Source organism: Perca fluviatilis, chromosome 12, assembly GCF_010015445.1.
Source record: "Perca fluviatilis chromosome 12, GENO_Pfluv_1.0, whole genome shotgun sequence".
NCBI classification, from domain to species: Eukaryota; Metazoa; Chordata; class Actinopteri; order Perciformes; family Percidae; genus Perca; species Perca fluviatilis.
The window spans coordinates 27,884,003-27,911,069 of record NC_053123.1 but is presented as its reverse complement, the minus strand read 5'-3'; the positions used below and the strand labels follow the sequence as shown (position 1 = coordinate 27,911,069).

Genomic DNA, 27,067 nt, shown 5'->3' with positions numbered 1-27,067 from the left:
TCGCTTTTCCTTGAAATATTTTACAGACATTTATGATTTCTAATGACAGGATTCTCATGAAAAAAAAAAAAAAAAAAAAAGTTACCGCGTTCCTGTCAGCCTCAGATTCAGCTTTTGTTGCAATAATGTCTAGCGTGTTAAGTTCAAACTACAACTAACGTTGACAAAGACAGCTAACCTGCCTAAGAGCAGCTGAAGCCAATGGATAATAATGAGCTAAATCTGTAGAGCTGAGCCTGACAAGCTGATGTTGACATTTCGCTTTTTCCTCGTCTGCAAATCAAACTTAGTATTTTTAGCCCCACTATCGGTAAGGATCTAAAAAAAAGAAGAAGCAAAATCTCCATTTTTCAGCCATGCTTTAATTTTTGTGCATTACAGGCTCGCAGGTTGGCTCTAGACTTTTTGCCTTGTTTGTTTGTGTGTGTGTGTGTGTATGGATTCTTTTCTTAGGATTAACCAGTGTATGATAAGGTATATAAAAAGCATTCTGCTTGAAATATAGAAAACACCACTTATCCCTGTAATCCAGATAATAAATAAATCAACACATGATGTTATAGTGGCCTTTTTCTTGGTTGCAAAAAAAAAAAAAACTCTAAGCACTGCTGGCTAGCGCTGCAAAAATAATGGACAAACTGAACTTTTGTACCAGTACGTTTTGAGTTTGGTACGCACCGTGTCTACACTGTGATGCTTCTTAGAAATATCACAGCTTTGCAGTTTGAGTCCGAACTTCTCCTGCCGATTTGGCGTTTTTTTTACATAACCAAGCTAGCGATCGAGATAAAAGCCGCACGACCTCAAACAGTGGTACAAACTCACTCTAGTACTGTGACAAAGTGTAGTAGGTTAGGTTGTGACGGTCACGCTGACCCCGGAGTTTACTGTAGCTGTACGAGCACCTAAAAAAAACTCGCTGCTGTGATTGATTCAAACTACTGCAAACTTGATTTGCATGCTGGTTGAACCAGTTTCCCTAAGTACTTGCTGAGCGCAACGCTTCCTGTACCTACCAAACTGCTGTCCACTTGCCAAAGAACACCAAAGATAATGCTTGGGAGTTGCATGATTTTGCCAGATTTGATACCAGCATCAGTGTATGCTGTGTTTTTTAGCCTGCAGATATCTTTTACCTTCATTGGTATTGTATTTGTTTTTGCTTGTTTAGTGTCTGTTTTGGATCCTACTGTATTTTAACAAGTGTCTATTGTGTGAAGCACTTTTGTGACTCTGTCTGTAAAAGGTACTATATCAAATAAAATTATTATTATTATTATTATTATTATTATTATTATTATATTACTGGCTGCTGCAATGTTGAAATTTACATCCCTTGCTGTTTGCGCTTGTGTATATGATTGGTTTATATTTATTGAAATATGATAATCCTCTCCATTCATTCATCTCCATTCTGCTATTTTCATGATACAATATGCACAAGTGCTTTTGGACTTTTATGTACTGTATGAAAAATAATACATAAGCCAAATATTCACATGGAAATAAAATCCATTCATGTCATGAGTAATCAGCTAAAAATGTCCTACAACTAAATAGATGTGGTCTGAACGGTGTATAATGCTTTCTGAGGGACAAGGCTTAAAAAAAAAAAAAATCCTAAAACACTTGAAAGTGTTGGGATTTACATATTGGGAAAAGATTACAGGATTTAGGTATGTCAATTTTGCTATTTCAAACAGTCCGGGGTCAAATAAACCCAGTGAAAGAAATGATTTAATTACAGAGAGTCCCCCTTTACTGATGGTCAACTGGCCGATGTTGTGCATGACTGGGGAATTCAAATATCCGTTTATTCTATAGTAGTGTGGTGTGTTGCAGAACTGAATGACAAGAAGCTCCTCTCTATGGAAATGCGACTGCTTTTGTGCAAATCACACAAACGACTTCTAAAATGTTCAAATAAAACTTGTATGCAAATTAGGCACTCATACAGTATAGGCAGTAATTGTCCTCTTTTCTTCTTCTACCACATTCACCACCACTGAAAAAACAAAGACGGCAGCGAATGCACGCATATCTTACAGGCCTGACCTACATTTCCTGACTCGCAAGTACAAGTTTAGTGAGTCCTACTGTACCGTGGAAGTATTCAGCATTTCAGGTTTCAAACAAAATGTTTTAAGTTGTGCGCATTCAGGATGGACAGCAGCCTTTTCGCTCGTTGCACTCGTGGTGTCCCTTTTGTCCACCCCTGCAGAACATTCATCTTTTCTCTTTACACATTTTTGCAACGACAGAAACCACAGCAGCTTGATTCTGACAGTTTCACCAACATCAAATACACTAACGGCTGTAAAGATTCAGCCGTTTGCTTGTACTGGAGCATTACGAGAGTGGACTAACAGGCTACAGTTTTTTTTTTTTTTTTTTTTTTTTTTTTTTTGAAGTGTTCCTGGGAGACTTCCAGGGCACAGAGATGTTTTGTTGTAAGAAATCCTGCAGCCGCGCGTCCACCTGTTTCGTCCTTAATAAGAGAGAGGTAAGTTTGTGACTGAGGTCCACAGAGTGCACACTGCAGTCAGATGTAGTACTCCTTCATGTTGTCCCTGACTGAGTTGTTGAGGTGCAGCTCTGTCCTGTAGTCCGTGTACATGCTGTGTCTGTTCTCCTCTTTGATGCTGCTGCTCCTCTGGGCCCGCCTCTGCTGGTAGAGGAGGCGGCTTATCACAGCCAGAGCGCACACAGCAATGAAGACCACCGCTGTGATCACACCTGAGAACACAGCAGGGAACAGGCATTAGTAGAGACCAGAGGACAATGCTGCCAACCAGGGCTGTGCCCACCTGATCCTAGTCTCGCATTGCCAGACCTTCCTACACGGCGCTGCGGAGGAGGGTCTGGCTAGTCCACACGGCATTCCGGGAAGGGAGAAAAACGTGCTCTGGTTTATTGGCATTTCTGTAAACCAGTCACAATCGCCTTGGGCGGCGCTAAGCCCCGGACGCAATGACGGTTCCTCTGCAAAATAGCCTCGGGAAGGAACTTGTTGCTCTGTGGAATATGGAATATGTGTACGTTCAAAAGTTGTTTTAGTCGTGCAACAGAAAACTAAGATTGGACAGATAGTCTAGCTAGCGGTCTGGATTTACCCTGCAGAGATCTGAGGAGCAGTTAACCATAGTCCTCAGAAATCCACCGGAGACTAGAAAGCCAACACAAAGAAAGCCGAAGGTCACCGACATCCGGCCAAAAATGAGGGACATCCGGCGGAATTACCGGCGGCCCCTGAACAACCCTGTAAATGAAGCGTCTTCGATATCGACTACCCTGATCCTGATCTAAATTGGTTACAGTAACGTCCATTTGCTTTGACTCAGTTGACTTTAAAGCTACAGTGCGCTATTTATAACTATTTTATATGAATGAACGTCCGATACATTCAAGCCATTGCCAAATGAGTTGATACAAAGCTAATCAAACCTATCAGCTCCACAAAACTCTCTATTTCTCAGTAGGGCTATGTTTACAAAACGGTGTAGCCCGGCAACTTTTGCTATAGTCTCTATGGTAGGCTAAATATGGGGGACCAGTAACTTCCTGGAGTCCCCGCTGTTTGCAACGCAACACATAATTCACAATTACATTAGATACAATGTGTTAATTATTGAGCAGTACAGGTGTTGGAAGGCTCCAGTATTACCGTTCACCTCATCAAACTCAGCAAAAAAGCGAATAAGGGACCGTTTGGTATTTATGGAATGGACCACCGGAGGAAAATAGGGGAGGGTCATGTCTTTTTATTCTTTGTTGATGGGGGAGGGTCACCCAACTTTTGTATTCATGAGAACAGCAACATTTCAAAGTGGCTTGTTTGGTGCATATTTATCCATGTAGCTCCATGTAGCTCTCTCAGTCTCGGCCCCTATCGCTAGCAGATGGGTCCCTCCCTGTTTAGTCAGCCAGACAATTTGAGCTATTTTAGCTTTAGAGACCGTGGGATTTCTCAAACTGAATAAATCCCGCTCGCACATATAAACACAAAACTGCTTTGCTAGCTCCATCGTGTTGTAACTAAGACATCTACTGAAAAAATAATTGTATTCATTAGCATGATTGCCGTACTGGTTAGTTCAAAAACATCCAAAACACCGTACGAAAACATACCAGACACAAGCTTTTATTTTGAAAAGTCGAAGCTCGTGGACTGCACCATGCATGAGACGGGGGGGATCTCCAGGCTGCAGCCATACCCGACTCAAATATCCTTTCGGTCCCGGTGATTATTTGTGAAATTGTGCAAACGACAGCCTTTTCAAGGCATTTGAGAAGGAAGGAGTGGTAGCATGCAAGCTCCCAAATTGACGCTTGTCTGAGAAATGTTTTGGATAATGTTCAGCTTTAGCAGCTTTACCTATTATGCTAAAATGACTGAGGAAGCCTAGTGACGAGTCCATAGCAACCAGTGTTGAAATTGTAATTTCCCAGTGTCCTTTGTTGAATGGTCTCAGTGTTTTATTGTTTTATTTCATGTGAATACTAGTTTACTAAATGAGTAACTTAGTATTTGAAGTAATGCAGTAACGCAGGAAGTGTGCATTTAGTTTCCATGCTTCTTGTGTTTCCACAACAATGTTAGTGAGTAAATCTACTAAAATGGCCACCACACCATAACAGGAGTGGGATGCGTAAGATGAGAATGCAGAGGTTTAGTCACGTCATGGCTGTAAAAAAACAATGGCTATTTCTGTATATTTGCCAAGCGCAAACCAGTACAGAACACATCAATAAATTGTCGGGGAGGGTCATCCCTTTTTTTCACTTCAGTTTGGAGGGTCATCTGAATTTTATTGTTGGTGAAAGGAGGGTCAGGTCTATTTTGATTAAATATCCAAAAACCCCTCCGGTGGTCCCTGAAATAAATAATGAACAGTCCCTAAGCATCTAGTCACAATAACAACATTGACCCGCTCTGTACTGTGTTGGTACGTTTGGGTTTCAGATCTGAAGTCTATTCCCCAAAATGTGGAACTATTCTTTTAAATGATTTGATTGGCCTCATACTGATCTTGCAGATCAGCTCGGGGACATCTGTCAACAACGTTTAAGGAGATGTAAAATGCAAAGCTAAGGTTTCAGGTTTAGAAAAGCACACAGAACTCCTTAAACATCATCGACTTCAATTCAATTTCAAAGGAAACTGCGTGAGTGGCAGTAATGAAAATGAGCTTGAGTTATCATGAGACCAGGGAGAAGAAAAAGAAATTAAAACGGAGGCAAATGGAGAGAATGACAAATAACAAACAGCTGGGACTCATTTTCAATTAAGCAAAGAAAAATAAACTGGCAAAGAAGAGAGAAAAACAAACCTGCTATCACAGCCAAATCCTTCTGGGTGCTGTTGCCATGCTGCTCCTTATCTTTATTTGCTGTTACGGTTTGATCTGGAGAAGCAGAAACAGACAAATTAACAGACATTAATGTCCCGATCATACAGGAGACGCATGTCTGACATTAAAATCTCTGGAATCTCTGGTACCTGTGAAGTGTAGTTTGTTACACTTCACTGCTCTAGAAACACACAATTATATAACAAGATAACCACATTAAGTTTGGTTCAAGCTCAACGTCTCTCCTTCTCTCTGAATAAGCCCCAAATGTGTCTGCTTTTTGTCTCTATACACAGACATTTGTAATCTCCTGCAGCAAAAGCCTGATTGGCCTTTAAAGTCTGAATGGTCTTTAATGCTTTTAGGTTGTAAAAAAGTCCTCTTTACAAATACATGTTATTTTGTATCAAGGGTCTGATTTGTATACATGGAGAACAAAACGGTTTAACCAGACTGACTGGAAGGGCAGAAAAGATACAAAGATCCCTCTGAACAACAGTTTAATAAAAAGAAACTGAAAGCTTGCGTGTAGATTTAAATAGGAGCCGCTCCCTGTTTCAGTGTAGAGTGCACAATAATGCAGCCTATAACAAGCTGGAATTAACCGGCAACATGAACAGAGCTCTGCGACACCGGCCCACGGTGCTCCACATGGTGCTCTGACAGGTAAGCGGGAGTTGGTGGTTCAGTTACTCGAGAACAGGTGACTGGGCGTCGGGTACAGAGCTCCGGGAGCTGCCGAGATTACGGTTAAGTTTAGGCAAGAAACAATGAGCGTTATGCGCCGCCGAAAGTTAAGTTTAGGCATCGAAACGACTAAGTTTAGGAAAAAGTTTGTGGATGGAATTAAAACACTCCCAAGGAACACGCATTTTCTGGGTGAAAGTATTTTGTTTTCCCTGGGAAGCAAACTCCACTCCCTGGCCTGAAAGTCCAGTGTGTTAACGCTGAACAGGCTGCACCAATACACAACAAAAATTACATCCACCAGTGAAATTAGTGAAAGTATTTATTTATACTTTTATTCTCGTGCAATGATCACATCCATACCTGTGAAATGTTCACATTTACTCTAAAACTATACAAACTCTTATTCTAGTACATATTACATTTGCTTTATTTATCTTATTATGTTTGAACCTGTGTTGTTGGCCGTAGTGTGTGTGGTTTGTTTGCTTAAGTTGTTTCTGTAATATTTTTAATATGACTATGCATTCAAAGCCTGGCAGAGTTTGACCTGCGTTAAACCCTGGTCAAAAGGAGGGTATGCCAATTTACTGTATTTAAAATCACACACTTTAAAGTTTAAAGATCTGTTAGAATTAAAGACTGCACAAATAATCTATGAAGCAAAACATAAACAGCTGCCTGGAAACATACAACAGCTGTTCACGGATATGTATTTTGATTTGTGGGCTGCTTTTGTGCAATAGACTGAACGAACCGATCAAACAAAGTGTAAATATGTTGCAATTTCAAAAATAAAAAAAGGTATAAAAGATGTATTTTTAAAAAGTACAGAAGTGAGGCAGGAGAGTGACAGTAACAGATGTCAATGCTTCTTGAGTTTTGTTTTTGTTTATTCTTCCTTATCTTAATAGCTAGATAGAGTTGGACGGAAATTGTATAGTAGTATAGTATTTTTGGATTATTTAAAATGGTCTGTTTGATTTATCTTGTTTGACTGTGATTTAGCTGTGGTAAAGTGTAGGGGTAGGACCTGATAAACCCAGGGCTTCTACCTGTCTCTTTTTGGAACGGTTCAAGTGTTATGTTGAAACTTTTTTTATTTTTGTTATGTATTTTCTTTATATATATATACACTACCGGTCAAAAGTTTTAGAACACCCCAATTTTTTTAGTTTTTTTATTGAAATTTTAGCAGTTCAAGTCCAATGAATAGCTTGAAATGGTACAAAGGTAAGTGGTGAACTGCCTGAGGTTAAAAAAAAAGTAAGGTTACCCAAAACTGAAAAATAATGTACATTTCAGTATTTTACAAAAAAGGCCTTTTTCAGGGAACAAGAAATGGGTAAACAACGTAAAGCTGTTCTGCAGCAGTGGAGGTTGATCAAGCTTTGAAAGTTGGTGCTACCAATTCCCACAGGTGTTCCAACTTCTGGATTATTTACAACCCCCTCTGTTTGTATACAAGTATTGTTGGAACACACTGTGGTACCATACCCTCGTGAGCATTATTTGAACAGTATTGTACTGCAGAAAGTAGTGTGTTGCTATAAAATGGAGGGAAAAAGGCAATTAACAATGGAAGAGAGACAGACCATCATAACACTTAAGAATGTTGGTCTTTCCTACAGAGAAATTGCGAAGAAAGTCAAGGTGTCAGTGAGTACAGTATTCTTCACCATCAAAAGGCACTTAGAAACTGGGGCAAACTCTGACAGGAAGAGGTCTGGCAGACCCAAAGCCACAAGAGAATCAGAATACAAGTTTCTGAGAGTCAACAGCTTGCGTGATAGGCGGCTCACAGGACAACAGCTTCAAGTACAGCTTAATAGTGGTCGTAATAAGCAAGTCTCAGTTTCAACTGTAAAGAGAAGACTTGGAGCTGCAGGTTTGATAGGTCGAGTTGCAGCAAGAAAGCCATTGCTAAGACGTCAGAATAAGAAAAAGAGGCTTGCCTGGGCCAAGAAACGTCGTCAATGGACTACTGAAGACTGGAAGAAGGTGCTATGGACTGATGAATCAAAATTTGAAATCTTCGGTTCATCACGCAGGATTTTTGTACGCCGTCGAGTAGGCGAAAGGATGGTTCCTCAGTGTGTGACATCAACTGTCAAACATGGAGGAGGAAGCGTGATGGTCTGAGGCTGTTTTGCTGGATCCAGGGTCGGTGATTTGTACAGAGTGAAAGGCACCCTGAACCAAAATGGCTACGACAGCATTTTGCAGCGCCATGCAGTACCCTCTGGTATGCGCCTAGTTGGTCAGGGGTTCATCCTACAGCAAGATAATGACCCAAAACATAAGTCCAAGCTATGCCAGAACTACCTTAGGAAAAAAGACCAAGATGGTAAGCTTAAAAACATGGAGTGACCAGCACAGTCACCAGACTTAAAGGAACACGCCGACAAATTGGGAATTTATCTTATTCACCGTAACCCCAAGAGTTAGATAAGTCCACACATACCCTTCTCATCTCTGTGCGTGCTGTAACGCTGTCTGATGTCTCCAGCGGCAGCAGCCCATCACATAAAATGCAGGTGAATGGTTCCAGTAATCCTACTGCTCCCAATTGTGACAAAAGTGACAAAATAACGCCAACATGTTCCTATTTACATGTTGTGATTTGTAGAATCACAGCGTGTACAAAAAACAACGTAACATGAGACAGACATCTTCTATACAGAGAACTATATTCTCAGACAGGCTTGCTGCAAAGCAAATCACTCCGCCCAAGTAGCAGAATGAATATAGTTCCCGGTTTGTTTACGGTTAGAAGATGGCTGTGTCTCATGTTACGTTCTTTCTTGTACACGCTGTCACTCTACAAATCACAACATGTAAATAGGAACATGTTGGCGTTATTTTGTCACTTATTCGGAGCAGTAGGCTAGTTGGAACCATTCACCTGCATGTTCTGTGCTGACCTGATGCCGCTGGAGCCGTCAGACAGCCTTACAGCACGCACTGAGATGAGAAGGGTATGTATGGACTTGTCTAACTCTGGGGGTTACGGTGAATAAGATAAAGTCCCAATAAGTCGGTGTGTTCCTTTAAACCCCATTGAGCTGGTTTAAGATGAACTGGACAGAAAAGTAAAAGCAAATCAACCTACAAGTGCCAAACATTTATGGGAACTTCTGCAACAGAGTTGGGAAGAACTTTCTGAAGAATATTTGATTTCCATTGTAGAAAGAATGCCACGAGTGTGTTCAGCTGTTATATCTGCCAAAGGGGGCTACTTTAATGAGTCAAACATTTAGAATACATTTTGGTTTATAAATTGATTCCATGATTTCTTTTTTAACTTAAATTGTTCATTTGTTCTATTCTTTCATTTCAGAGTACAATAAGACATTGAACTGCATGAATTTCAATAAAAACCTGGAAAAATTGGGGTGTTCTAATACTTATATACACACACACACACACACACACATATATATATATATATATATATATATATATATATATATATATACACACAAACACACACACACACACACACTACCGGTCAAAAGTTTGGGGTCACTTACAAATTTCCATTCCACTCCATTTTAGGCAGAATACCAGCTGATCTGAGTGGGTGGCTGATCTTTAATGCAATATCTACATTGACCATTATCAGCAACCATTCATCCAATGTTCCAAAGGCACATTCTGTTTAGTAATCTGATATATCATTTTAAAAGGCTAACTGAGAAAACATTAGCGATCCCTTTTGCAAAAGCACATAATGTAATCTGAAAACTGCTGCCCTGGTCAAAAAAAGCAATGCAACTGATCTCAGCTGGTATTCTGTCTATAATGGAGTGGAATGGAAATTTCTAACCCCAAACTTTTGACCGGTAGTGTATATATACAGTATATCATTATTTTACTAGTTTGAAATAAAGACTTTATTCATTCGTTTACTCAGGGTGTTGATGATGAAGGGTGTTGATACATTTAACCTGTGTGGATAATGGTGAATGAGCCTTGAAGCAAGTGGCTGCTGGTTTCATTACATGTCAGAGCTCCACAAGACGAGCCTTTTCATCCTGCTGCCAAAACGACAACATTCTGTGCATCAGCCAATTTTGAGCTCAAGTTGGCGCCTCAACAGACAATTAGGACCGCATCTGAAATGTATTTATCGTTCATGATGTAGTTTCATATATGTTGTGGCAATATGGCTCGATGTACGCAACACCCAGAACCCGTCCATCTTGTGGGCGACTTTATGTCGAAATGTCAATTGCTGCACCTTAGTAAAACGCTCAAACCATAACTGTGTGCTCCATTACAGTGCAACCGTTGACACAGAACAACATATGCATACAAATAATTAGGAGGAAAAAAAAGAAAAAGATTTATAGTGTAAAAACACATTTGTGTCACAGTTAAGATGCAGGTGGAGACAGCTCTACTGGTGAAAATTGAATTGCATCTGTTCTGTGAGAATAATACAGCTGGAAAGGTGTCTTTTTTAGACAGACTGTAATTAACTTCACAAGTTACAAGTTTTAAAGAACTGTAACATTTCAACATGAAGCCAATTAGACTGATAGCTCTGCTTATAAGTTGATTTGTTCATTTTCAGAAAGCCTGGGGCCTGCAACACAAAGACAAGTCAGTACAGTAGTAGCTATTTTTTGAGGCTTCACTCAGGTTTTCTGGTAGCACAAAACTAAGTACCTCATGTTGTTTAAAGGTAACCCACTCAAAAGAGTTCACTTTTTCCAAAGTAAGCGGATCATTTCTACTACACACCTGACACGGACAAACAAGTTGTTCCATAAGCAGCAGTTCCTCCAATGGACACTAGATGCTTTCTCCAAGAAACTATTTGTGTCTGATCCACGTCAAAACGCCCACACCCAGGGTGCGATTTTCCGATTCTATACTACCATAGAACGATAAAATCTGAGCGGCAGTTGCTGGTTGTATTTAGAGCTCCGGTACGCCGCCTACCAGCAGCAGTTGTTTAGCCGCCAATAGGTGACTGTGAGCAGGGTACAGGCACCGCCAGATGACGGTCCTTTAAGGGGCTGTGGTAGTTGAGTTTAGCCAGAAAAAGTGAGCGTTATGCGGCGATGATAGTTAAGTTTAGGAAAAAAGACCGTGGTTAAAACGCTCCCGCGAAGTAAACTCCGCTCCCCGGCTTGAACAAGCTGTGTTTTCTGTTGGCACCACGTTGTGCTATTTCATTTTGAGATCATTTTCCATTGGATATCGAAGTTCATAAATAAGTGTTTTGGCATAGCTGGCCGAGTGGCACTACATCCATGGTATTGAAAGGGAGATTTCATTCTTGCATGTTTTGTTTGGTTGTGCATGACCAAATCGCACCCTGCCCACACCTATTGTTTTCGGTGTGAAAAGCCCACACACAGACTCTGCCTTAACTTCTGTCTGTGTGGGGCGTCTGATGTGTGCTACAGGCGTAGGTAAACAATGTGAAAATATGCAATGCTGTGAGTGGAGGTTCACTGCAGCCGGAGAGAAGGAGAGAAAGTGGCAAGAAAGAGCTAAATAGTTAAACAGCAACAACACAGACTTGACATCTTGTTGCAGGCCAAAAGAGAAATTAATTAGGGCTGCAACTATCTTTTTTTTAAATTGTTGATTAATGTGTCACTTATTTTTTTTAATTAACTGTTATGTGTGTGGAATGTCAGTTAGTGCAAATCTCCCGCCATAATTTCCCTTCAAATAACTTGATTTGCCAGTCACTCATTCGGATATTTAATGCACAATCGCATAAAGAAAAGCAGCAAATCCACACACTTAAGAAGCTTAAAACAGAAAATGTTGCTGGATAAATAACTGGAAAAGATCAATTAATTATTACCATTTTTTTTTGTCATCAACTAATGGATTTTGTGGGGAGGGCAGAGCTGCCACCTTTTTCATCTCACTTGAGTTTGTAGGCCTAAAGCAGAAAGCTCTTGTTTTTGAATTTGATGGGAAACTTCAATTTAAAGAATCTAAACTAAATTCTGGAATTCAGAGTGACCTACAGGTAACCTCAAACACAACACGCGCTTGATTTTCAGTTTAGAATAGAAACGCACAAATGTTTGTGCATCAAAGAGTTGCCAGCTCGTGTGGTTCCCAGCGTTTGCTGCTCAGCATGTAGCTCGACCTGGAAATGACTAGCGGCAGCGTGCGTGGGCTAGTTAAAGAGCAGAGTGTGTGTGAGTGTTTTACCTTGCAGTGTGTGCGAGGTGGACTCCGCCAGTGCTCCACAATTTGATTGGACCAATGGACCCCGGATGGTGACCAACGAGCTTCCTCGATTTGTCAGCGCCGCCTTCAGCGGTGCAACGTGATTGAACTGGACCGAGGACAGGCAGCCAATGAAACCTTTAAAAGCTGCTTGCATTACTTCCTCATTGAGGTTCTCCCTCCCTGCAAGGATACAGATGATGGGTGAAAATATATGTTAAGTATTTTTATGATTTACCGTAATTTCTGTGTTACCAAATCAGGGATGACTAAGGTTGAGTACCGAGACTCGGTGCAAATACGGCACCGGTTTCTTAACAACCGGTATGGACCGAATAGCAACGCAGATTTCGGTGCCTCATTTCGGTGCCACTTAAATGCCTGCGCTGCCCTCTGATGCTCCCAAACAGACGTTACAGGCAACAGAAACCCTGCTGCATGTGACGTAGTTAATTACACTTGGGAGCAGGTAACTTTAGCCTACCGTTAGCTAGCAGCTGGATTAACCACGGTTAAAGTGCTGACAGCTATAACGTTAAACGGTGTAACACGTGACTGTATTTCCAACACCGGGACGTTAACAGTTAACAGTCTGCAGCTGCCATTGTCGGAAAAACAACACAGACGGTGCGTTCACTTGAAACTCGCCTAGCCAGCCTCATGGTGCATTCAAAGTTTGATTTTTCCCATTTTCCCATCTACGTAGTGGTTGTTTTTGTCATTCACCAGCAATTTACTGGCGAAATAAGTTATTGTTGTAATTTATTTTTATTACATTTTTAGTATATCATTTAAAATGTTGCCGACTGTCCGTTTAGGCACTGGCACCGTTTTAAAAATATCGTTTTAGCACCGGCATCGGAAAAACTCCAAACGATACCCAACCCAAGGGATGACGTGGGAGTTTTTTCAGCAATTTTCTCAACATTGTGGGAGGACTTACTGGTGACTTTGCCCAATGTCAGGGATCTGATTAAGATCAGCTCTGCATCAGATGACAGTGTGTACTTTCTGTGGATGTCCTGGTCGATCTGGTTGAGTGGAGAGAAATCAAATAACAAGGCAATTACAAGAAATCTAAACCGATGTAACACCGGCAGCAGCAGCAGCACATTTCAATACATTATAGATTGAGAATCGTCTTCTCTACAGCTTCATGCAAAACCATATCCGCCTACAGTTAGCTTTGAAGTGATTTAGACCTTTCGCTTCTGCACTACCATGCTGACTCAGTTGCATCACTTAACGTGGTGATCTGCAATAAAACACCGCAGGATTTTGATTACGACCACTTCCGTTTATAAAATGCTTTAGTGGTACATCTATAGAGGAGCTGATGACCCAGCTAAGAATTGATTTCAACGCAGCGGAAAATTCATTTAAATACCCTCTCTCAAAAGTGCTTGGATAGCAGGTAGACGATTCAACTCTAGTTCCTCACTGACGTGATAAAGTTGTGTCATTGTACAGAGTTAGATTAAGTAATCTAATTAATAATAATCAAATAATCTACCCAAATAATTAATCACACTGTCTAGCTTTTCTATTATTTGCCTTTACCCACTTAGTCAATGTATCCACATTATTGATGATTACTTGTCTAAAAGCTCATTGATAAACTATTTTGTAAAAGCACCAATTCTCAACCTTACAATACTGTCGCAATATCGACATCGAGGTATTTGGTCAAAAATATGGTGATTTCTGATTTCCTCTACATCGCCCAGCCCTAGGTAAAGGTAACACAAAAATATCGACAGGGATCGCAAAACTTGATGCGAGGGAATGCAAAACCATTGTGAGGTTAAAAAAAAATAAAAAATAACTCCTGCCGTGACCTTTCGGGGGCTCCCCACTGCTCACCTGTACATAGAGGTTTTTTCCCACTCGGTGAATTCTGATTCGATGGAGTCGCCCGTCTGCCAGGTTAGTGAGGACGGGGCTGAACACGTCTGGACTCCTGTCTGTCTGAAGGTGATACCATATCTGCAGACTCCCTGGACACAAAGCACAAAAAGACATCCTTTTAATGGACCTGTGTAGAAATCCCCATCTGTGCCACAGACTCAAGTCCAGTCCACTGACGTGAAAACCCTACTTTGGCTTCAAGTATTTGAACATTGCCTTACAATGCCAAATAGGAGAAGAGAATAGGCCTCTTTAACAAAATCATTTGGCTGCTGCTGCTTATACATAAATAGACCGCTGTATCTAAACTTCTTCAATTGCTTTTTGAGATACACAAATATTTATCCCATAGCTCTTCGCTCCCACACAGAATAAGTCAATATGTGCTCAGTGTTCCTCCCACACACACACACACACACACACACACACACACACACACACACACACACAAATCGTTGCCAGATCAAAGAGTCAGATAGCTATGCATTGTCAAGTGAAGCTGGGTCAATATTACAATTCCCGGTCGGTAGGTGAAGGGCTTTGTGAAGTGATTCATTTCAAATCCTGAGAGTACTCCTATAGATGAAGGTCACTGTGGATGAAGTGTCTCCCCTGCCCTTCAGTGTTTACAGAGACCCGAGGAACATGGGAGTTCTGATTTACCACAAAAGAGTGTCTTAGGACACTGACTCTAGCTCTGACTCTAACAACTGCACTGTCACTCAATATGATACTCGGAAGTTTGGATACAGCTTAAAGGCTGTCAGCTTAAAGCTTTGAAGTCTTTTTGCTGTCAGAAACTGAAAACGCTGAGATATGGCTTTGACAGCAGGAAATACTTTGTAACAAGTGAAGACCTTTTTCTGGATTTTTCTCAAGACCTAAAGCAGGTCAAAACAGTTAAGTCCATTCGCAGGTGGGTCTTTTTTTTGTTTTTATTCTTGTGTTGTTTTGTCTACTCTGCAAGGTCTTTTTAAAAAAACGTTCTCCTTTGGATATACAGTACAAGGACTTGTATTGTGCATATGTTCTGGTGTAATGTATAGGACTGAAGAAAGATGCAGAGGAGGAGCAGAACCGCAGAAGGTAAATCTATTCATTAGCACATAATCAGTTTGCACAAAGTTGTGGGGGCGGCTCCGGTATTATATTCATGCTGGCAGCAGCAGTTAAGATACACATTAGCTGCCTGTTCACTGTCAGCCACACTTTCTGTTCAGCTCAACACCTTTCAACATGCAAATGAACTTGAGATTTCCCAAGAATTATTTTGAGGTTTTCACATGGGGATGTGTTAATTAAGATGTGCCTGGGTGGCTCGCCTGGTGGAGCGCGCACCCATATGTAGAGGTTTAATCGACGCAGTTCCACTACACCTATGTGACGCATATACTCTAGTGAAGCCAGTTGAAATACATACACAAGTGAGCCATGTCTCTGTGCGTGTAGTGTTTTTCCTGCATTGCATTATGATTTGATTTGAAAGCATGCTGCATGCTTATTGGCTCACTGCCTATGGGCGCAGATCGGTGCCTAAAGGTATCAAAGTTTGGTCCCCAGCCCTAGCAGAGACACCCCATATTTCCACAATGTTGCTGTAAACCCGTTTTAAGTGAATCAGGCCAGTTTAAATGTAACACATTTAATGTTACTTTTAATATTTTTCTGTATAATACAAAAAAACGAAATGGATGTCCTTGCAGTCGGTTCTTGCTGGAGGTTAAAAGTAACCCTACCCTGGTAGCTGGAGTGCAATGGGATTTTGATTGAATCCTTTTCATTTAAGTGGATTTTTCTGCCTAAAAATGTCAAACTCTGGCGTATCTCGTTTGTGGTGCAAACGTAAAGTGGACCAGCCCACTGTCAAGGCAGCAATCTCTTATGTATTTATGCAAAATTATTTGGTAACCATGGTAACACATTTGTGTCAGCCTATGAGTGCAGGGATTTTTCCTGAAAATCTGAAACTGAAAAAAAAAAAAAAGATACATTAGAGAACGGTGTCCTTCCTCAACAACCCCTAAAAATAAGACCCATGTCCTATTTTGGTTTTGTTTCCTCCTGTCATTATTTACTTCATATGAGAACCAGTTGTTTAATGGTCACACCCACCTATTATTTTTTGTCTTTTTCTCTTTTTATATATATATATATATAAACAGACTTTTTTTTTTACAATCTACCCCTGTCTTAGAACTCTCTGCAAACCATGTCTCAGTTGTGGAGCCGTTTTACAGTCAGACAGAGAGGTTAAGTAAAACTGGATGCTGACACAGTTAATTACTACTAATTAATAGAGATCAGCACTGTAAAGCCAGCTTGCTTTTCGTCAAAACATTTGCACTAATTCCACAATTCGAAAAAAAAAAAGAATCTTAAAAAAATAACGAAAAAAGGAAACATTTTAAGTTATTTACTTCACCCCCACGAGCAAATCCACAAATTGCCTATTGGGTTGCAAAAATTGTAAATAATTGAGCATGTAAGCAACAAACTTCACAGCTGGTTTAATCACTGAGCTACTTGGCTGAAAAAAAAAGTTTTGATCCCGAGCCATGTACCTGAAAGCAACATTTTGACCTCACTGTCATCATGTGGAATCACATTTCAATTTTATCACATCACTGTGAGCTTCATATGTCAAACAGTAGGTTTCTATCCAAATCATCGCTGCCATATGGTGATGTAAAGTTTGAACCATGTAGCATTTAATACAGCCATGGAACTGTTAAAGTGCTCATATTATGCTTTTTGGCTTTTTCCCTTTCCTTTATTGTGTTATATATCTTTTTATGCACGTTATAGGTTTACAAAGTGAAAAAGCCCAAAGTCCACCCCAAAGGGACTTACCATCTCCAACAGAAAACACTGTTCACCAACTGCTCCAAACAGCTCTATTGTAGTCCAGCCTTTACTTCAGAGACAAACATGGTCACTTTGTAACACACGTTATAATGCTCACTCAGCGGTGAACATACATTCTCGCTTCTGACTGGCTAGTAGTCCTTACCTAGCTACTGCGCATGTGCGACTCCCAACAAAGATGGAATAGAAGTAAGATGTCTCACTCTGTAGCTAAAACAGAGAACTCAACACATAGGGTGAAAAGAGGAGCTGCAGCAATGTGCAGTACAACAAAAATATGGTGTTTTTTGAAAATTAAACCATGTAAACCTATTCTGATTTAACCTCTAAATACAATTATGAACCTAAAAATGAGCATAATATGAGCACTTTAAGCAGCATTGCTTTGGTTGCGTTAACATGGCGGAAGATGTTTGCTAACCATGCAGCTGCTAAATGTATCTGTCTGGCTGCATAGGCTGAGTTAATGATTTCTCCACCTTGGCGATAAAGGCTACAGATAACATTCAAAGAAGTATATAAATACTTAACTATATATGCCATTGCCTTAAGTTATTACTTTGTGGCATGTCTTTTTTCTTCCATGCTGTTAATGAAAAAACCTGTATGTACCGTTCTTGGCGAGGATGACAGCGATGTATTGCTGGCTGAAGGTGCTGACAGTGAGCAGCATGGCTGGCCGCTGGGAGGTGACGAAGCTGAAGGCCAAGTCCTCTCTGGCTCTGCTGCTGCTTTCTGTCGAAACACTGGAGGCCTGCGAGCTTCTGTTCTGCATCACTGAGAAGGGCTCCTGGAAGGTGTAGGTCACTGAGGACTCCAAGTCGAAGGACACCGACACCTCTGCACACACAGAGAGAAAAAAAAAAAAATATATATATATATATGTCAGTGCCGGGAGCTCTGTTACAACTCTTTTTGAAACAAGATTAAAAGACTGAAAGCCAGCTCATGGCCTCCAGAGGCTGCAATGTTCATTACGCCTCAAAATACAAAAGCAACAACACAACCTCATCGAAAGTGGGGTAAAAAAAAAAGTAGTTTATTCCCAATGGGTAAAGCTACAGGGAAGGCACTGTTTGAATGAAAATCTGTCCAAAAACAATGTTTTTCTTCAGAGGTGTAGCGGTGTGTATATGCAGGGACACGAGAGAGCTCAGGTGGATTTACGGTATACCTACTAATAGCCAGAGATACGCATTAGTCTCTATTTTGCAGAGCAAAGCTGCAGCAAAACATAATGTATTCTGTGGTCTTTTTCTGCACACAGGATACTTCTGTTCCCTGACTTTAGCTTTTAAGTCCTGAGAAAAGGTGTTGTCTAGAAACTAACTCACTCGCTGTCTTTTTGTAACACACAAACTTGGTGGAGGGATATGAAAATGGATGAGCAACTATCACACACACTGCTACAAATGTGAAGCAAACACACGAAAGCACATTATTAAACTTCATCTCCATGAAAAGAACAGACATTCAGTTCCCTCAAGAGGCATTCAGTTCCCTCAACAAAACTCACCTAACAAGCCAGCTTGTGTGTATTCTGTGTTTTGTTGTGTGAAAAGGCACATTTCTTACCTAACAAATAAAAAAAACATAGCTCCTGGAGTTAAGAAAGAGAAGCGGAGTGTATAAAAGATTGAAGCCACAGTATGCCAACATACTGTACTAAGACGCCATTACATTACTGTCTTGTCTGACATTGCTGCAATTAGAAATTTACAATGAGAGGGCCTCAGTAGTACCACAGTCTCTGCTAGTAGCACATTCAGTGATAATCTCTAGGCAACTGCTGCATATAATTGCTACGTAAAGTACTACTATATTTATAAACTGAATAAATACCAGAATATCAAACTGACAAATTGCTTTTCAAAGCAAACGTTCCTGGTTTAATCTCACGCATGCTTTTAATGTGGCGTACTTTCATTTTGTCAAAACGTCAGAGCTTTGAAAAGCCTTCTATCACACAGCTGAAAGCATTTATTTAAGAAGTGCATTTTTTCTCCTGAAAGTTGAACTCCCAGAGAGACACACTGTAGATCAAAGTGAGAGTCAATGACCTATAGGTGACACATCTGACAGGCAGCACAACAACATAGCTAACTGCGCTAAGATCCAAATGTAATAAAGAAGAAATATCTTTGAACAGCAGTCGGATTTACTATATTCTGGCATGGGTGTCGCTGTCGGGCAGAAACCTTGCATCTCCATATTTTGTCATATTCATTTTTTTTCCTCCATAAATCAATGCTATTGGTCACCCTTTATGTCCGTCCATGGGTTTTTACAAAATATTTAAACAGTCACGAGGTGATTCCGTCGGACTTTATGAAAAACGGCTCAAGAAAATGTTTTCATATCAGCCTTTTTTTTCCTTTCTTGAAAAAATACGGTTTTGGACATTTTTGCCCGACAGCAACGGTATTTAACACAATGAGCAAGAGGAAACAGTGTGGTCTGTCCCATTTGTAGCCAGAAATGTCCATCTCTTATTCAGAATACCTCTTTAAACTATTTCTCTCTACCGTGTCTGTACGGCTCCTTTCTCAGCCTGCTGCTCTGGTGGGTTTCAGTTGTGTTGGTGTCTGTGCTCTCTTCTGTGCTCCCATACTGCAGGAGATAATTTGGTCTAATGCATTTTAAATGTTCTTGGAGTCTGGAGCCAGGACAAGTATTAATTGCCTCTTGCATTACTTGCATTTTTATTGATGCGCTGTAATGGAATAACCTTGGCAATGATTGATTATTTGTTGCAATCAACATTAACCTAATCAAACGACGTTAATGGTGAAGCTTTTGTCGTCGATCGGCACTCACCTTGATTACAGGTGGTTCCACCGTAGGCGGACTGGGAGCAGTCGCACACGTAGCCGTTGCTCTTCTCGATGCACCTCCCTCTGTTGTGGCAGAGGCTGCTGGAGCCGCTGCAGTAGCCGGGACAACCTGAGGTCACTCCCGGCGTCATCTTGGCCCTCTCCTCCAGATCGAAGCTGGCACCGTTGACGGTCAGAGTCCTGATGCAGCCCAGGAAGCCTCTCTGCTGGGATGCTGTTCCTCCTGAGACGAGAACAGTTTAGTCAGGGTTTTTTCCTGCATAGAGGAATTTTTGGCGCCCCCTCCCCCCCTCCAAAAAGAGGTTTTAGCCAGCCCCAAAGAAAAATCACCAGCACCAAAATGAGAAGAATTGAGAATAAAAAATAGCAATTCAAATCCTCTCTAAATGTGTTTAAGAGCAATGTACCAAAAAAAACCATCTCTAAGGTCTAAAGGCATTTATGAATGGTGTTTGGATATAACCTGATCCCCATGTGTTTCATATTACAATGTTTAGAACAAACTCATCTTTCTGTAAAGTGTTGCCCTAATTTGTTCCAGAGCAATGTGTAAAGAGATAATTTGGCCCTAAAGCAGAAATATTTCTCAAATCTCGTGTGAAAACATACCTACACTCAATTGTTTTGGTGCTTGAAATGAGTTTACAAAAGTCTTGGGTTCCGTATATATATATATATATATATATAGTCTTAAAGCTGCACTTTCATATGGGTTTTTGTAGTTTTGCTTATTTAAAGCTAATGGACTTGCACTTACTACTTGTTGTCTGGAGGTTGCACCTTCAAGGTTGAAAGCACTTAATTATAAGTCGCTTTGGATGAAATAGTAAATTAATGTCTAAATGAAATTTTGTAATATTGCTTTTTGAGTAGGAGTGTTGTCAAACATAGCTTGGACTCGCCGGTGGGTCTTTTGTCCTCAGAAAAGCTAATCTTAGTTTTATCTCCAAAGTCAGGCTGGTGATTTAATTCATTGTTAATTTTATTATTTTATTATGTATTAGTTTTGTTAATTTGGGGTTTGATTTTCCTTAAGCATAATACATTTTTGTTTATCAATTGTCAGAAATAACAGGTAAATGCACAGACTTCAGTCAAATAAGGTAACACAGACTCTTTGCCTTTACTGAATGTGGACTGATCATGCTTACTGCCCCCAAAGGCCCATTCTGAGCCAGGAAAAACCCTGTTAGTCACATCTAATGCTCTCTGTCTATGCTACGAAGCATCTATAGTGATTTTACAACCCTGATTCTCTTTAAGGCTGATGAGGATTTACGACAAACATTTACTTAATTCCACTTCTGCATCTGGGGCAAATCTGCAGGCCCTAAAGCATGTGAAACCTCATTAAGACCAAATGTACAACGAAATAAACTAGACGGGTTTCCAAGAGGCATCACTGTGAGATGCACATAGAAAACAAACGTTTGCATTGATTATTTACGGTTCACACAGGTGGGAGACTGATGACTTTTAATTCAAATGTATCACATTGTTACTTATCTCAGAAAACAAACCCATACAAACAGGTGGGTATAATTTCCTTACATGATCCCCTGAGACTGATACTCATAAAATAAAGCTTCATAATACATATTTTTTTATTTGTCTGGTATATTTCTAGGGTTATATTTTGATGACACAAACAGCAGGGATTCCATACATGCTTATGTTACTATTGTTGATATTTAGAGACCCATCTTTCATGCTATTAATCTGCTTCCTGCTGATGGTCTGGGACACACACAGGTCCTTTCTCACTACATGAAAGAGACAACTTTCTGTAGCCTGGGTTATGGGTCACGTTAGCTAGCTTTAGCCGACAGATGTCTATCACACTTCCCTTAGACGAGAACATAGAAATGTATCTCTAAAAAGTAATTTTTCTTATTTCCATCAAGTTGCTTTATTCCTACTGGATGTGCTAAAAATGTCTATATATAGGCTAAAAGATGTTTTCAGCCCCTATATGTGTTTGATACAGCCTTTCAGTGTAATTACAGTATAATTATACAGAAACATTACATAGTAAAATTCAAACAGGATGTAGATGTCACTGTTAAAGGAACATGCCGACTTATTGGGAATTTAGCTTATTCACCGTAACCCCCAGAATAAGACAAGTCCATACATACCCTTCTCATCTCCGTGCGTGCTGTAAGGCTGTCTGACGGCTCCAGCGGCATCACGCCAGCACAGAACAGGCAGGTGAATGGTTCCAGCAATCCTACTGCTCCGAATAAGTGACAAAATAACGCCAACATGTGCCTTTTTACATGTTGCGATTTGTAGAATCGCAGCGTGTACAAAAAACAATGTAACATGAGACACAGCCATCTTCTAACCGTAAACAAACCGGGAACTATATTCTCAGGCGGAAGAATATAGTACTTGGGCGGAATGATTTGCTTTGCAGCAAGCCTGTCTGAGAGTATTGTTCCCGGTTTGTTTATGGTTAGAAGATGGCTGTGTCTCATGTTACGTTGTTTTTTGTACACGCTGTGACTCTACAAATCACAACATGTAAATAGGAACATGTTGGTGTTATTTTGTCACTTATTGGGAGCAGTAGGCTAGTTGGAACCAGTTACCTGCAGGTTCTGTGCTAGGCTAAGCTACCGGTGGAGCCGTCAGACAGCGTTACAAAACGCACAGACACGAGAAGGGTATGTATCGACTTGTCTTACTCTGGGGGTTACGGTGAATAAGCTAAACTCCCAATAAGTCGACGTGTTCCTTTAAAATAAAATAAAAATAAAAATGTATGGAGCCTTTTAATAAATAATGAAAGGAACTACATTACTACTACGATTTATGGCATGCAGACCGGAAGAGCATATGTTTGTATTTTCCCAGGCAATATTTGGCAGTGTGTCGTACGCCAGTTAAAAAGGAAGCTGGAGAAGATTGTTCTTTTGAGAATTTTATATTTAAGGGTTACATTTTGTGTTTATGTTCGATACTGGGACAAGACCAACAAGGAAATAGAAATGCGTGAATTGAAAGCATTCCAAACTGATCCTGATTGGGCCCTCTCCATCCTCGACAGGTATGTAGTATTTTATCAATGAAATACATTGCAAGGCATTATTTTACAGCAATATGTGATTTTACATTAGTCGCTATAACAAATTCTACTTTGTTTCACCAATGTGATAAAAATTGGCTTTAAAAATAAGCTTCCAAAATGAATACACGAGCTAGCCAGATCGTATATATATATCGACGACGTTTCATTTTCCGCGATTGCTCCGGTGCCGCTGGAAATTCCATCGGATGTCCCTCATTTCGGCCAGATGTCCGTCACCCTCCGCTTCCTTTGTGTTGGCATTCTAAACTCCGGTGGATTTCTGAGGACTATGGTTAACTGCTCCTCAGATCTCTGCGTTCTTATGAAAACAATTACATCTTCACCTAATGACAAGTTCATCTGAGATCAACAGAGAATTACTACTTCCATTTGTCATTTCACTCCTCTGGTAAATTATTTCTGAAAGTAAATGACCCATTAAGTGCATGAGCGGTAGGCCTTGAGTAAAATGGAGAACACGTGAAAAAAAAAAAAAGAAGACATTTTTAAATGGGGTCTGTCCCCTCCAGAGGCCTGGTGTATTATTAAGAAGTCCACATTAAAATGTCAGAGAGGGGTGAAAGGCTGCTGGAGAAATGTGAGAGGAGAAAGAAAGCAGCCACGCTCCTGAACCGGAGCAATAATGAAAAAATAATATAATACATTAGCTCTTCACAGCAGCTTACAGTGCAGGTTTGTATTTTTTCAAGACAGTAATTGTTAGCTGTAATCACTTCTCTCTCCATTTTAGCTGTGAAGAGATCCTTTTAAAGTGTGACTACATTGTAAGAAATTGGGGACAAAATCCACAATCTTTGCTCCGTTAAAAATTCACAGCCACAGCTAATATGGGACTTTTTAAAGATTATTTTTTTGGGGGCTTTTCCCTTCATTAGATTGTGACAGTGGATAGACAGGAAAGTGACAGGGACGCTGCAAAGGACTCAGCCTACATGGGGCGCACGCTCTACTGGGTGAGCTAGAGGCCGTCCCTAATATGGGACTTTGGTCGAAGCCTCATGTTACCTTCAGCTGTACTTTGGAATGCATTTTGGCACAGAACAAGCATCCTGGACTTTTTTCTTCTTCCCATTTCTCACAATGTAGTTGTGCTACTAAAGGATCACTTCAAGGCCAGTTCGGGGAGGAGGAATGATTACGACGAGCAATAACTCTTTCAGAATTACACGTTATTGTTGTATTAAGGCATCTGAACCTTTCCTTCAAAGCTGCACCAATCAAAATTTTTATATCAACAATGGCAAAAATGTGAAAGGTGTTGCTCCTGGTGATAACCCCACAGAGAATTATCCCGACTCTGCAATTCCCCGTTCGATTATCTTTCAGCTCATTGTTGTGGTTTTAATTCAACGACAAATTACGCTCACTAACCTAATTTCTAGCAGCAGGTTTTTTTTAGCACTACCTGCCTAGTACCAAACAGCACAGACAAATTAGCGAGTAGCTGCTGAACACAGTGGAGCATTTAGCAGCTATGAGCCAGATATTTCCCTCAGGAGTCGGAGGAGAGCTTATGTGGAGAAAAAAACAAGCTAAAAGGAGAGCTAATGTCAGGCGACTTTTATAAGGTGATAATATATCAATGTTCTTTCACTGAAGCCCCCCCCCCCCCCCCCAACCCCACCACCAACAAAAATCAATTAATGCAGGTTTAAATAAACCCGTCTCTGGTGGAAGTATAAATTCAGTCCGACAGCGAGCCTACCTACAAACAGCTGGCTGCTGAGCCGTAAGCGGAGGTGTCCATCAGCCGGAGCCTCCAGGAAGCGGAGGGGGAGCTGGTCGACCTGCAGGGAGGCCTCCTTCACGTTGCGCTCTGCCCTCACGTAGTGCCACTGTCTGTCATTCAGAGGGAGGTGGGACTTCACGGACAGGACCGCTGGACCGTTTCCCACATCAAAGGAGAAAGTCACCACTGAGGGAGCTGGAGGGCCAGTGGGGAATCACACAGACACACAGACACACAGACACAGACACACAGACACACAACCACACACACACACACACACACACACACACACACACACACACACACACACACACACACACACACACACACACACACACACACACACAGACAGCCAGGTCAGAGTGAATGTGATATTAGGTTTTTTTATGTTCCTCTCTATCCTCCCTTTCTGATGCAATGTGATACAATGCTGCTGGGAAAACTTGATGACCTGAATAGATTTATGAGGGGGCCCAGCTGACAGCTTGTCAATATTTCACAACGTCTGCGATGCTGCAGTAATACATAATGGCTCCAAATATCCTGAGGACGTCTCCCTCAGGTTTGTGAAGAAAACACACTGTAATCAACAATTTCAAATCCCTTTTAACACCTACAATAAATACACTAATGGACTGCTGAGGACTGGATAAGTACTTGATCATGTCGCTGAGTTCTTTAATGCATAATCCTAAAAACCTGATAACTGCAGCGTATTCCTTCATTGGTGCTCGTGTAAACAAGTCAATCTTTTGCATAGGTAAATTTGATTTGCAGCATATCATCTCCTCGTTCCTCCAGTAAGTCTACAAGGTTATCTTTAAAACCATCTGGTGTGTTTATTAAGGACTTCAGCTTCACTACATGGGTAGTAAGAAATGCTTTTAACGTCTCCTGCAACAGCATGACACAGCTGTTGACGGTGTCATTAGGATTACATCACGCTGTGCAGACCTGACAGACTGCTTCTCGGGGAAATTAAACTGTCAACTACAGTACACCTAGCATTTCCATCCGGGAAAAGCAAAAAAAAAAAAGGCAATCACTAACAGCTTTTGTGGGTGTTGTCATGTATGGCTATTTTTTGCATTCTGTGCGCACATCCTTGTCATGAACTTCTCTTTCTTTACTTGTACATCGACTCACAGCTGAGCTCAACTCTGATGAAGTCCTTGAGGCCCTGGTTCTCCAGAAACACTCCTGAAGGAGCGCTCGTCTTGAAGTAGAAGGAGATATCAGAGGCGAGCTCAGCCTGTAGGGTGGGGAAGTAGAGGTAGGAGGACTCCTGGTAGAAAGACGCTGCGTTCCATATAGACTCTGAAAGAAAAGGAAAGGAAAGATGAAAGTAAAGTAGGGCAGCAACAAACAGATTATCTTCCTTATCAATTCATCTGCTGAGTATTTTCTAGATTAATTCACTGGTCTATAAAAAGACTGAAAAATGTCCATCCCGGTTTCTCAAAGTCCAAGGTGCTGTCTTTAAATGTCTTGTTTTGTCATCCCCCAAAATGATATTCGTTTTAATAGGACATTAAACAGAGAAAAGCTTTTTATTAAGATTAGTTTTTGGGTCTTTATTATATAGGAGAGCTGAAGATGTGAAAGGGGCGAGAGAGGAGGAACAACATGCAGCAAAGGGCCGCACGTCAGAGTTGAACCTGCGGCCACTGCAACAAGGACTGAGCTTTTGTACATGGGACGCACACTCTACCAGGTGAGCTATTCAGGCGTCTGCTATATTAGCATGAAAAATGACTTGAACAATTAATCGATTATCAAAATAGGTGGCAAATGTTCTGTCGATCGGCTAATCGATTAGTCGACTAAACGTTGCAGCTCTAAAGTAAAGTGGAGGTAGGAAGACTCCTGACTGGAGGAGGCTATAGGTACCAAATAAGGAAGCTCATTTATTAGAAACGGAATGCAATTTACAAAAAGGAAGAATTCTGATGAAAAAAGACCCAAAAAATCAAGTCCAGGCACTCAAGGTTGGTAGACACTGTGTAGACTACACCCTGAGGAAGCCGACACGCGCTGGTGTATTTTTAATTTCTTGCCCTATTTATTAAAGGCCTTTTATCACTTTTTGGAACCAACCTTGAGTGCCTGGACTTTTTTTGGTCATAATTCTTCTTCCTTTTTGTGAAGGAATCTCATTAGTCAATTTTTTTCCCCCACTTGCATCGATTCCTCACATTTGCAACGACGAAATACTAAAAAGGACTTAATGGAATCTGAAAATCACCAAAAGTCAACACCGGGAAACACTGGTGACACAGTGTTTCCCGGTGTTGACTTTTGGTGGGAAACAGGACACAAGCGCTGGTCTCTGGTGTCAAAAGTCACACAATTTGTACACCTGACCGTTTCAAGGTTTTGCAATGGTATAACA

At 40.8% G+C, this 27,067-nt stretch overlaps 1 protein-coding gene across 1 annotated transcript in view; it reads right to left on the bottom strand.

Moving 5' to 3' along the window:
• Positions 1 to 342: 342 nt before the first annotated feature.
• The window catches only part of LOC120570327 (contactin-associated protein-like 5), a 105,803-nt gene continuing 79,078 nt past the window's right edge, over positions 343 to 27,067 (bottom strand). Inside the window, exons 16-24 of the mRNA XM_039818619.1 lie at positions 25,822 to 25,992; positions 24,652 to 24,870; positions 19,836 to 20,075; positions 17,631 to 17,858; positions 14,109 to 14,242; positions 13,189 to 13,276; positions 12,228 to 12,428; positions 5,331 to 5,405; positions 343 to 2,736 (exon numbers count right to left, since the gene is read on the bottom strand). Of these exons, the coding sequence (XP_039674553.1) occupies positions 2,543 to 2,736; positions 5,331 to 5,405; positions 12,228 to 12,428; positions 13,189 to 13,276; positions 14,109 to 14,242; positions 17,631 to 17,858; positions 19,836 to 20,075; positions 24,652 to 24,870; positions 25,822 to 25,992 (1,550 nt within the window). The 3' untranslated portion in view covers positions 343 to 2,542. The remainder of the gene's footprint in view (positions 2,737 to 5,330; positions 5,406 to 12,227; positions 12,429 to 13,188; positions 13,277 to 14,108; positions 14,243 to 17,630; positions 17,859 to 19,835; positions 20,076 to 24,651; positions 24,871 to 25,821; positions 25,993 to 27,067) is intronic.